At 46.9% G+C, this 13,661-nt stretch overlaps 1 protein-coding gene across 1 annotated transcript in view; it reads right to left on the bottom strand.

Moving 5' to 3' along the window:
- The window catches only part of LOC139266612 (ectonucleotide pyrophosphatase/phosphodiesterase family member 3-like), a 179,129-nt gene that overhangs the window by 11,703 nt on the left and 153,765 nt on the right, over positions 1 to 13,661 (bottom strand). Inside the window, exon 23 of the mRNA XM_070884205.1 lies at positions 2,402 to 2,534. Coding sequence (XP_070740306.1) covers positions 2,402 to 2,534 — 133 coding nt within the window. The remainder of the gene's footprint in view (positions 1 to 2,401; positions 2,535 to 13,661) is intronic.

Consider the following 13,661-nt stretch of genomic DNA (forward strand, 5'->3'; position numbering starts at 1 on the left):
GATCAACTGGGCTTGTATTCACTGGAGTTCAGAAGAATGAGAGGGGACCTCATAGAAACGTTTAAAATTCTGACGGGTTTAGACAGGTTAGATGCAGGAAGAACGTTCCCAATGTTGGGGAAGTCCAGAACCAGGGATCACAGTCTGAGGATAAGGGGTAAGCCATTTAGGACCGAGATGAGGAGAAACTTCTTCACCCAGAGAGTGGTGAACCTGTGGAATTCTCTACCACAGAAAGTAGTTGAGGCCAATTCACTAAATATATTCAAAAGGGAGTTAGATGATGTCCTTACTACTCGGGGGATCAAGGGGTATGGCGAGAAAGCAGGAAGGGGGTACTGAAGTTTCATGTTCAGCCATGAACTCATTGAATGGCGGTGCAGGCTAGAAGGGCTGAATGGCCTGCTCCTGCACCTATTTTCTATGTTTCTATGTTTCTATGTTTCTATCTAGATGCCGCTTAACAAGAGCATGGAGTCGGAGATGCTGGTGAACTAGTAATGGCCCCATTAAATTATTTCACGGGAATGTTGCATGACAACTGACATCATGTTCTGAATGAAACTACAGAGCGAGGTGGTAGCAGTTTGCGCCGCCGCAAAAGCGGCACTGAATTTCCCAGCGGGGCACTAGAAGCTGGCCGCCCGGGCGGTAAACATTTACCGCTCCTCCGGGGTGCAAACATAGGTACAATCCAGCTGAAAATCCATCCCTTTGGCTCTTATTTTTAATTTTTCTCTTTTCCCCCCATCTTTGCTATTTCTCTTGTTTCTGTTTGGTGGGTTGATTAGAAAGGGTTCATGGAACATCTGAACCATATTTTCTGATGTTGCTGACTCACACATTGGGCCTGATATCAGCTTGTGTTCCTTTTGTTAACTACTTATTGTAGTTTATGGTTCATTAAAAGAATTAAAATGTATTGAAAGTAAAATTAGATCATTAATAATTACATAGACAACTAAATAATGTACAGTAAATCCTTGGTATACACATAGGGCCCGAACTTGGTGGCCTCACTGCCCACTGCCGCCGGCTGCCGCTGAGTTTTTTGGGTGGTCTCCCCTCGGCACCATTTTTGTGGAGGCTTCCCACCGGCAGGAGGGGAATACCGGTGGGAACCACGCGCAAGTGTCCTCCCGCCTGCTGGGCTGCCAGAATGTTGCAGGCGGGAGTCAGCAGCAGCAGGGGGAAGGACCACTGTGTGAAGACAGATCTAACCACAACGGTAAGTAAGAAGACCTGCAAAAAAAGGTTAGTGAACTTCTTTTATTAATTTTTTTTTTAAGCGATTAATGTTATGGGGTCCCCTGAATGTCTTCCAGTGGTGTTTAATTTTTGGTGTAAATTTTTATTTCTATATGCTCCCCCCTCCCTGGGCACGACTCAATCCTCGGTGGCACTTTGGCGAGGATCACATTTGCCGCCGAGATTGGGAGCTCCCGCCCAGATTCACGGTGTAAGTAATTTTTTTGCCGCCAGGCAGTCTTTCAAGGATTTTTTCACGGAACTCCCAACCAAAGTACCGTCAGGTATCTTGACAGTCCTTTGGGCGGCACTTGTGTAGAACCTGGCTTCCACCAAGTTTGGGCCCATAGAACTTTGCAGTAACATCTTTTCAACAAAAAGAAAGTTGCATTTATATAGTGCCTTTCATGACCTCAGGACGTCCCAAAGTGCTTTACAGCCAAAGAAGTATTGTTGTAATGTAGGAAACGTGGCAGCCAATTTGCAAGGTACCATAAACTGCAATGTGATAATGACCAGACAATCTGTTTTAGTGATGTATTTGAGGGATAAATATTGGTCAGGACACCGGGGATAACTCCTCTGCTCTTCTTCAAAATAGTGCCATGGGATCTTTTACATCTACCTGAGAGAACAGATGGGGCCTCGGTTTAATGTCTCATCCGAAAGACGGAATCTCTGACAGTGCAGCGCTCCTTCGGTACTGCACTGGAGTGTCAGCCTAGATTTTTGTGCTCAAATCTCTAGAGTGGGACTTGAATCCACAACCTTCTGACTCAGAGTCAAGAGTGCTACCAACTGAATCATGGCTGTCATATCTTCCATTTTCCACTGTGTAAACATTCTCGTCACTGAAGTGAGTAATAGTTATTTTATACTGAATTCCATTTACACATCCAAACTAAAAGATTTGGAAGTTTGTTGTTATAATATATTTTTTAATGACACTTGCACTACGTTAAACAAATTGAATATAATGGCAATGCTGAGCAAGAAGATATGGTATCAGAAATTTCATGCAGTGTGGTAAACTTTCCTATAAATCGGCTTTCTCCTTCACGATTTCTTAATTATGCTCTTAGCCAATGACAGATCAAAGCTGATTCTTTTCCAGCAAGCTAAATAAAATACAAAATAAATGTTTTTTCCTTACTTTTTGATTTGCTCAAGTGTATCAAAGTGTCCATCATAATTATAGTCGAACACTGGTCCACTCATTACATTGATGCCATTTTTCTGTGTGGCATCTCTCGGCAGCACAATGTTGTGGAAGTAATGCCATATCTCTGTGAAGCAATCAGCCAGATGGAATTTGGTAATTTTGCAATTTAATGAAGGACAAGAGCTGTTAAATATTCAATTTCTATAAATGTTCATAACACTTCTCTTACATCCCATGACAAAAAGGCTTGTATCTTGCTGATTGCTTTCTCAGTTTTTTAAATAAATGTTCTATTTATTTCAGTTGCCTGTTTATTGCAATCCCTGAACTCGTCAAATGAGATCCCTCCATTAGCCTTTAGAATCATGCATTTTGATCTTTTGCGAACCCAAATTTTGTGTTTTTAAACGTATGCAATTCTTTGCCAGCAGTAAAGTAAACTTTAAAAAATGTATTGTTTGTATCTTCCAGCATTAGAATTTTATGCTGTGATGCATTTTGAGGTTTTATATAAAGTCAGTGCAATACCTTTAAACCTACAATTATAAAAAAAATTAAAAGTAGCATCCTCCCACTCAGTCAGTTTCAGCCTAAAGGTCTTCATAAGTTATCTCCATCATGCTCAGTCTTGGCAACATTTTAGTCATCACATTTAATGTTGCTGTGTCATCACATATCATCCTGGGATGCATTTGTGTAGATGAGCTTTGTAAGAGCAAGATTGATTATCAAAGATGTTATCTGGCTATTGTGGAGGCCCTGAGCTGGTTAAACAAAAGTTATGCTTAAAACCACACGTATGCATAAAACACAATAGAGCCATGAGATAGCCACTCGTTGACCTCGGGCTCAAGAGAGCAGTAAAGAAAATCCAAAGAGGAACTAATATAACCATATAACAATATGAGGCGAGTGACACCTGGAAGAAGGGAACAAATGGGTATTTGATCATGCATTAGTACAACCAAGGGGGTTCAAGACGCCAAGATCCACGGCGCGGCCCTGGATAACGTGGACCAATCACGTCACTGTTAAGGTCTGTCCACGAGGACACTCGTGCCAAAACCTGTATAATTAAGGTGTAATTTGAACAGCACATTGGAGATCCTCTCTCAGGTGGCTGAGAAGTGAGATGCTCCCCCTGTACGTGTTGGAATAAAGATCGTTGAAACTTATTCAAGGTATCCGTCTGTTGAATCCGGGCTTGTTAAGACCCAAACCTGTGAGAGACCATCAGCAGCAGGTTGGGGCCATAAAAGGAGGGGCGAGCGGCGGCTCCTGGACAGCATTGCGGCATGCCACTACAAGATACAGCGCGAGGTGGTGCAGGAGAGCGATGGCAGCGAAGAGGGAAGTCATCAAGGTCCAGGTCAGTGATTGGAGCATGGGCAGATACAGCAGGAGCGGCGAGAGAGTGTAGAGGGATGTGATTGGGGCCCAAGAGGCATGAGTTCGGGGCCAGAAGAGGCGAGGGCTCAGCGGCAGCACAGGCCAGCCCACACTGCGATATGTGTGCACACTAGGCTCGTGCAGCAGAGCTGGTCTCCCGTCATCTTGGGTAATCTTTGCCACTGGACCAAGACCTAGCTCTGTCAAACCTGTGTGGTGGCTGGTGTGCAACGGCCACCACACATTAAAAAAATCCACGCACATGCATCTTCCATCCTTCAAGATGTAGTTCAGGACCTGGAATATTAGGTCCTTCATTGAAACACCTGTGAACTCATCCCTTTTTGGCTTGGAAGCAAGTCATCCTCGTTTCAAGGGACTGCCTATGATGATAATGATGATGATGATAAGAGAGGAGAAGCGATTCTCCCCATCAATTGGTGTAGTTTGCAGGATACAGACTCGCTGACCCGAAACAATTTGGCAGCTGTTGGGGTGAGTTATTATTTAAATACCACCTACAAGTTAGAGCTGTAACACTGTTTACGGGAAAGGAAGAAATCTGTAGAAAGAACAAATAAATGAGCCACAGAGAGGACGGAGACTAAGGAATAAGGATGATTTGGAGTATAAGTAGGCTCTAATGCGGTCAACCGGGGCGCGGTACGAATGAACAAGTATCGGTCAGGAGACGCGACGGAGGTACAAGAGTAGCCCACTAAGGGAAAGGTAGCCCCTTAGCAATCTTAGAACTAGCCGGTGAATATGACTGGGGCCCCGAGGGATCTATAGGGAAAATGCTAGCAGATAATAACATGAAACTAATTGAGGGAATGAAGAAAAAGGGATGGCAACCAGACGACCCACCGGAGAGGCAGGCAAAGTGGTGGAAGTGCCAGCCAAGAAATAAAGGGGACCGGGCTCATATGGTAGTCTTAGCCTGCTATCGGGAACAACATAAAGGATCAGATAATACAGGAACTAAAAGCTAAAATTAAAAAGATGGAAAAGGTGGAAGTAAGCAGTAGGAATGGTACAAAATGTGCAGCAGTAACTGGGCGAGCTACAGCGCCATCTACCCCACTGCCTGTACCGGTACCAATATATCGCCCACTGGACCTTTTAAGTGAAGAAATAGAGAATAGTGGGGGACCAGAGTGGGATGAGTTGGCCGATGAGGCTTGCAAATATAATCCAAGCTTTGACGATTGGGGAAGAGAAGGTGGGCCTCCCCATACCAGAAGGTATGGGCAGCCCCGATCAAGATAGAATCTGTACCCGGCACCCTAGCTGTCCCACCCCAGCTGTACCGGCTGCTGGAGGCAACCTGGGCGCGCCCACAATACCCGCCGTGACGCCTCGGATAAAAACCACCTATGTGTCACTGACACCCGGGGACACATTGAAGTTATTACAAATGTTACCCAAGTTGGAGAGGAGACAAAGTACTGAAGAGTTTTGGCAGAAAATACGGGAAATAAGAATATACCACAGCCTTCACAGCCGAGATGTGGAAACGTTAGTAAGAGCAAAAATGACTGAAGAAATGTGGCAACAGTTGGGACAACGATACAGAGATGGCATTTGGTGTGCGATGATAGCCCCGACCGTTGCACAATTGGAGACAGAATATCAGGCATGTAAAGAACCCGGAACATAAAATATTCACCGTATTGGATATAGCAAATGGATTTTGGGCCATACCCTTAGACGAGGAGTCACAAGGGAAGTTCGCCTTCATTGTAAGAGGAAAGCAGTATACATGGACTAGAGTGCCCCAAGGATTCCATAACGGCCCGAGTGTATTCCACCGGACGTTGGCTGGGGTCCTGGAGCCAATTGATGTAGGGGAAGGAAGTACCCTCTTGCAATATGTGGACGACTTTCTTATAGCTTCGCCACAGAGAAACAGCACGTGCTTAGGGCCTTACAACAGGCAGGGCTGAAAGCTAACTCAAAAAAATCCCAGATAGGGAAGGGCCAAGTCATGTACCTAGGGTATGCAGTAATACAAGGGAAAAGGCAGATGCCCGAGGATAGGAAGGAGGCCATTAAGATGATGCCAAAGCCAGGGACCATAAAGAGAGTCAGACAGGTATTAGGACTGTTTAATTACTGTTGGAATGTTATCCCGGGATATGCAGAAATGGCTCAGCCCATACAAGATTTGGTAAAAGGGGGAAAACCCTCCCAAGAGCCGGTAGACTGGGGCTCCGAACAAGGAGCAGCATTTCAACAGCTGAAACAGGCCCTTATTAGCGCCTCCACCCTGGGACAACCAGACCGGAATAAGCCCTTCCACATTTATAATTACCACAGCAAAAACCACTATAATGAGGTGGTGACCCAGCATCATGGGGACAGGCAACAACCGGTGGCATATTGTTCCACTAAGCAATAACCTGTAGCTGCAGGATTATCTAGATTGTAACTGCTCTTGAGTGTGCAGCCTGGGCAGTCAGAATTAATGAACCCATAGTAATGTCAGGACAAATTATCCAACATACGCAACATATGCTGGTAGAGCTACTAAGCACGGGGAGACTGAGAACAGTGTCAGACGCAAGAAGGGCGATTTGCGAGGCGGTATTAATACCCCTGAGCGGCACAGTAATGATAGTAAAAGATAGCGATAACAACCCTGCAGGATGGATCATTGCGGAAGGCCAGGATCATGAATGTAGCCCGATAGAGGGGACAGAGCAAAGTAGCTCAATAAAGGAAGAGCCACTCGAGGGAGCAGACATGGACCTTAATGTAGATGGGTCCCGTCGGTACATCAACGGAACGTCCTGAATGGGGTGGGCGGTAGTAGATGGTGAAGGGCAAACACGGGGAGTAGGGCAATTAGAAGGGAGCCTCTCGGCCCAAGTGGCCGAATTAGTCGCCCTAACGGAAGCCCTCAAATGGGTAAAAGGTGAAAGAGTAAATATATATACAGACAGCCGATATGCATCTGGGGTGGTCCATGCTTATATGGTAGCCTGGAGTTGGCGAAGTTATCGGGGGAGGACCAATTCGACACGAGAACATAGTTAAGGAACTGGTAAAGGCTTCCCTCCAGCCCCAGGAATGTGCAATAATAAAGATCAAAGCCCATAAGAAAATCACTGACAGACATCAGCAAGGGAATTCATGGGCGGATGAGGCAGCTAGGTGAGCGGCAAAAGCAGGGGGCCGACGAGCTAAAATAAGTGCCTGTGCGCTTGGGCCAGAAGAAGTAAATATGTTTAAAGTACAGGAGGCAGGAAAAAGATGAATGGAAAAGACAGGGAGCTAAACAAGGCGTGGACGGAATCTGGAGGAAAGATTGTAATGTGGTAGCCCCAGAGTGCATACGACAAAACCTATTGAGTATATACCACGGGTATGCTCATACAGGTAAGACCAGCATGATGAGTTCTGTCATGTATCAAAACATGTTTCTGCTTGTACTAGTACATCTGATGTGCCACCAGAGGGCACTACTATGGGAAACTTGTACACCAGCAGTATGGTCACGAAGATGTGCTACCAGAGGGCACTGCAGTGGGAGACTTGTAGGTTACCTGTACAGGTGTGCCAGGCCTAGTATAAAAGGCAGGCCACCATGTGTGATCCTCACTCTGGAGTTACACTAAATGGACTAAGGTCACTACAGTTCAAGTACAATACATTGCCTCGTGGAGTCATTATCAGAGCATCTAAAGACATAACAATTGGCGACGAGATTACGGACTTTCACACGAAAATGGCTAACCTTGGTACGTTGCAGCAGTTCGCCGATGGTGATGATTGGGATGCCTTTCTGGAGAGGTTCGACCATTTCGTCACAGCAAACGACCTGGCAGGCAATAATCCGGCCACACTGGTTGATAAACGCACAGCTATTCTGCTAACCAGTTGTGGGCCCACCGTCTATGGCCTCGTCAGGGACTTGCTGGCACCAGCGAAGACATCGACCAAGACGTACGAGGAGCTTGTAATGCTGATCCAAGAACAACTCAAGCCCAAAGAGAGCATCCTCACAGCCAGACACCAGTTTTATACCCACCGACGGCCCGAAGGCCAGGAAATCGCGAAATACGCTGCAGACCTCAGGAGGCTGGCGGCACCATGTGATTTCGGCGACCACCTCACCGAAGTGCTGCGGGATATCTTTGTCATCGGAATCAGCCACGAGGGCCTTCTTCACAGACTACTATCTGCGGATACCACAGTCACACTGCAGAAGGCCATCACCATGAGCCAGGCATTCATAACCTCGACCTGCGGCTCTAGGCGGATGACTCATCCTCAGGACACGGCAAGTACTGTACACAGACTGGCACCTTTTAGAGGCTGGACTGTAGAACGTGAATTTCATCAGGGGAGGGAGAACAGGCCCTCGAGTCCTTTAACTCAGAGTCCACCGAGAGGGGCAAATCCGGCATAAGAGAGCAGACCAGCACAGCACCTGAGGCACAGACTGCTCAGCACGACTGCGTGGAGATGATCCAGCTGAGACAACCCATGCTGGCGTTGCGGAGGGAATCACAGGGCTCATCAGTGCCATTTTAAGGACTATGTGTGTAAAGGCTGCAGCACAAAGGGCCACCTCCAGCGAATGTGTAAAAGAAATATGACTCACTGTGTTGATGAAGTGTCTGCAGAAGGCCATTAATCCAGCATGAATTATGAAGCGATAGAGAGGCAGCTCAGCCCCACAATGCGGTGTATGGCATGTTTACCTGCACCACAGAATGTTCCCCGTTGAGGATGGAAGTCGAGATAAATGGCGCTCCAGTCTTCATGGAAGTGGACATGGGGGCGAGCCAGTCAGTAATGAATCAAGAAGCCTTTGAGAGGCTATGGGACAATCAAGCTGAACGACCCAAGTTGGTCCCAGTTCAGGCAAAACTGCGCACCTATACCAATGAACTTATCCCAGTCGTTGGTAGTGCAGATGTAAAGGTACTCCATGATGGCGCGGTGCACAAGTTACCACTGTGGATTGTTGCAGGTGATGGACCAACGCTACTCAGAAGAAGGTGGATGGAGAAGATCCATTGGAGCTGGAAAGATTTCATCCCTCCAGCGATCGACGTCCCCCGTACGCAGAGGCAAAGCAAGCCCTGACCTGAGGGAGGATCCGGCACCAGAGAGCAGACCAGCACAGCACCCGAGGAACAGACCGCTCAGCACGGCCGCGTGGAGGTGATCCAGCTGAGGCGACCCGAACGCACCTTCCAGGCCCCAGTGGCAGGACACCGGAGGAAGAAAATCAAATCCAAAGGCAACTTCCCAGCCTTGGTGGCAGAACCCAGGGAGAAGAGGATCACAGCAGTCGACATTGTGGATGTAAGAAAGATGGCGTCCAAACCACGAGGTGAAGTGCTGAAGAAAAAGATGCCGATGGCCAGACCACAAGGTGCAGCGCTGATGGAGCAACACATGGCACCAAGTGAAGAAGAGGATTGAGGTAAAGATAGCAAGGAGCTACAGTTTATCTACAATGAGTAATGAAACGTTGTGCAATGTAGGATTTCAACTGCATTATGTTAATGCAGCGGGCAAACACCCATCGGGAGCACACAGGTCCAGCGAGCTACCCAATGCTGTAGCCTGCGTCCCTGCGACCAGAGTGATGCACCACAGAGTGTGGCCACAAGCAACTAATATATACAAGCTGCAGAGCAAGCGATCTCAGGAGGGCAACAGCACCGGTATCAATACCCTACCCCTGATCGGCTCTATCTCTCAGGCACCTGATGGCACCAATCAACACGAGCCTGAAAGAGTAAACCGTGCTAAGGCGCAGCCCCCAGACCCTCTAGCCACCAAGGCCACACCCGGGAATGAAGGGTCACCCGCAACGGTTCTCCCAACTGGGACCAGGACCAGCCAGGATCCCAAACCAAATAATGCCCAGGCAAGCAAGTCAGCAGTTCCCTGCACAATGCCAGACAACTGTTCCTCAGGGAGCAGCAGCGCCCCGGGGCACAAGGAAAGGACAGCGAGGTCACAGGCATCTGTGAACCTGTCCGACACTAGGAGCAAAGGCAAAGACCCCGAGAGCAGGTAACTTGAGCCAACCAGGTTCCCATTGCCAGCACTGGGCACCACGCAGCCACCAGACTACCAGACTACCTGGACACCATCCAGCAGTTCTGGTATTAGTTTGTCCTCACACACCAGTACTGATTCCAAGTATGTATCAAATATTGGGAGCGCGATAGTGATAGGGGATTTGATAGTGAGGGGAATAGATAGGCGTTTCTGCGGCCGCAACCGAGACTCCAGGATGGTATGTTGCCTCCCTGGTGCAAGGGTCAAGGATGTCTCGGAGCGGGTGCAGGACATTCTGAAATGGGAGGGAGAACAGCCAGTTGTCGTGGTGCACATTGGTACCAACGACATAGGTAAAAAAAGGGATGAGGTCCTACGAAAAGAATTTAAGGAGCTAGGAGCTAAATTAAAAAGTAGGACCTCAAAAGTAGTAATCTCAGGATTGCTACCAGTGCCACGTACTAGTCAGAGTAGGAATCGCAGGATAGCGCAGATGAATACGTGGCTTGAGCAGTGGTGCAGCAGGGAGGGATTCAAATTCCTGGGGCATTGGAACCGGTTCTGGGGGAGGTGGGACCAGTACAAACCGGACGGTCTGCACTTGGGCAGGACCAGAACCAATGTCCTAGGGGGAGTGTTTGCTAGTGCTGTTGGGGAGGAGTTAAACTAATATTGCAGGGGGATGGGAACCTATGCAGGGAGACAGAGGGAGACAAAAATGAGGCAAAAGCAAAAGACAGAAAGGAGATGAGGAAAAGTGGAGGGCAGAGAAACCCAAGGCAAAGAACAAAAAGGGCCACTGTGCAGCAAAATTCTAAAAGGACAAAGGGTGTTAAAAAAGCAAGCCTGAAGGCTTTGTGTCTTAATACAAGGAGTATCCGCAATAAGGTGGATGAATTAACTGTGCAAATAGATGTTAACAAATATGATGTGATTGGGATTACGGAGACGTGGCTCCAGGATGATCAGGGCTGGGAACTCAACATCCAGGGGTATTCAACATTCAGGAAGGATAGAATAAAAGGAAAAGGAGGTGGGGTAGCATTGCTGGTTAAAGAGGAGATTAATGCAATAGTTAGGAAAGACATTAGCTTGAATGATGTGGAATCTATATGGGTAGAGCTGCAGAACACCAAAGGGCAAAAAACGTTAGTGGGAGTTGTGTACAGACCTCCAAACAGTAGTAGTGATGTTGGGGAGGGCATCAAACAGGAAATTAGGAGTGCATGCAATAAAGGTGCAGCAGTTATAATGGGTGACTTTAATATGCACATAGATTGGGCTAGCCAAACTGGAAGCAATACGGTGGAGGAGGATTTCCTGGAGTGCATAAGGGATGGTTTTCTGGACCAATATGTCGAGGAACCAACTAGGGGGGAGGCCATCTTAGACTGGGTGTTGTGTAATGAGAGAGGATTAATTAACAATCTCATTGTGCGAGGCACCTTGGGGAAGAGTGACCATAATATGGTGGAATTCTACATTAGGATGGAGAATCAAACAGTTAATTCAGAGACCATGGTCCAGAACTTAAAGAAGGGTAACTTTGAAGGTATGAGGCGTGAATTGGCTAAGATAGATTGGCGAATGATACTTAAGGGGTTGACTGTGGATGGGCAATGGCAGACATTTAGAGACCGCATGGATGAATTACAACAATTGTACATTCCTGTCTGGCGTAAAAATAAAAAAGGGAAGGTGGCTCAACCGTGGCTATCGAGGGAAATCAGGGATAGTATTAAAGCCAAAGAAGTGGCATACAAATTGGCCAGAAATAGCAGCGAACCTGGGGACTGGGAGAAATTTAGAACTCAGCAGAGGAGGACAAAGGGTTTGATTAGGGCAGGGAAAATGGAGTACGAGAAGAAGCTTGCAGGGAACATTAAGGCAGATTGCAAAAGTTTCTATAGGTATGTAAAGAGAAAAAGGTTAGTAAAGACAAACGTAGGTCCCCTGCAGTCAGAATCAGGGGAAGTCATAACGGGGAACAAAGAAATGGCAGACCAATTGAACAAGTACTTTGGTTCAGTATTCGCTAAGGAGGACACAAACAACCTTCCGGATATAAAAGGGGTCAGATGGTCTAGTAAGGAGGAACTGAGGGAAATCTTTATTAGTCGGGAAATTGTGTTGGGGAAATTGATGGGATTGAAGGCCGATAAATCCCCAGGACCTGATGGACTGCATCCCAGAGTACTTAAGGAGGTGGCCTTGGAAATAGCGGATGCATTGACAGTCATTTTCCAACATTCCATTGACTCTGGATCAGTTCCTATCGAGTGGAGGATAGCCAATGTAACCCCACTTTTTAAAAAAGGAGGGAGAGAGAAAGCAGGGAATTATAGACCGGTCAGCCTGACCTCAGTAGTGGGTAAAATGATGGAATCAATTATTAAGGATGTCATAGCAGCGCATTTGGAAAATGGTGACATGATAGGTCCAAGTCAGCATGGATTTGAGAAAGGGAAATCATGCTTGACAAATCTTCTGGAATTTTTTGAGGATGTTTCCAGTAAAGTGGACAAAGGAGAACCAGTTGATGTGGTATATTTGGACTTTCAGAAGGCTTTCGACAAGGTCCCACACAGGAGATTAATGTGCAAAGTTAAAGCACATGGGATTGGGGGTAGTGTGCTGACGTGGATTGAGAACTGGTTGTCAGACAGGAAGCAAAGAGTAGGAGTAAATGGGTACTTTTCAGAATGGCAGGCAGTGACTAGTGGGGTACTGCAAGGTTCTGTGCTGGGGCCCCAGCTGTTTACATTGTACATTAATGATTTAGACGAGGGGATTAAATGTAGTATCTCCAAATTTGCGGATGACACTAAGTTGGGTGGCAGTGTGAGCTGCGAGGAGGATGCTATGAGGCTGCAGAGTGACTTGGATAGGTTAGGTGAGTGGGCAAATGTGTGGCAGATGAAGTATAATGTGGATAAATGTGAGGTTATCCACTTTGGTGGTAAAAACAGAGAGACAGACTATTATCTGAATGGTGACAGATTAGGAAAAGGGGAGGTGCAACGAGACCTGGGTGTCATGGTACATCAGTCATTGAAGGTTGGCATACAGGTACAGCAGGCGGTTAAGAAAGCAAATGGCATGTTGGCCTTCATAGCGAGGGGATTTGAGTACACGGCCAGGGAGGTGTTACTACAGTTGTACAGGGCCTTGGTGAGGCCACACCTGGAGTATTGTGTACAGTTTTGGTCTCCTAACTTGAGGAAGGACATTCTTGCTATTGAGGGAGTGCAGCGAAGATTCACCGGACTGATTCCCGGGATGGTGGGACTGACCTATCAAGAAAGACTGGATCAACTGGGCTTGTATTCACTGGAGTTCAGAAGAGTGAGAGGGGACCTCATAGAAACGTTTAAAATTTTGACGGGTTTGGACAGGTTGGATGCAGGAAGAATGTTCCCAATGTTGGGGAAGTCCAGAACCAGGGGTCACAGCCTAATGATAAGGGGTAAGCCATTTAGGACCGAGATGAGGAGAAACTTCTTCACCCAGAGAGTGGTGAACCTGTGGAATTCTCTACCACAGAAAGTAGTTGAGGCCAATTCACTAAATATATTCAAAAGGGAGTTAGATGAAGTCCTTACTACTAGGGGGATCAAGGGGTATGGCGAGAAAGCAGGAAGGGGGTACTGAAGTTGCATGTTCAGCCATGAGCTCATTGAATGGCGGTGCAGGCTAGAAGGGCTGAATGGCCTGCTCCTGCACCTATTTTCTATGTTTCTATGTTTCTATGTACCTCACCAGTCAAATGTACTTGCCTCCAACTGTACCACAAATGTAATGATGTAAATGCAAATTTTTTTTTCTGGACTTGAAT

Source organism: Pristiophorus japonicus, chromosome 7, assembly GCF_044704955.1.
Source record: "Pristiophorus japonicus isolate sPriJap1 chromosome 7, sPriJap1.hap1, whole genome shotgun sequence".
Taxonomy (NCBI): Eukaryota; Metazoa; Chordata; class Chondrichthyes; family Pristiophoridae; genus Pristiophorus; species Pristiophorus japonicus.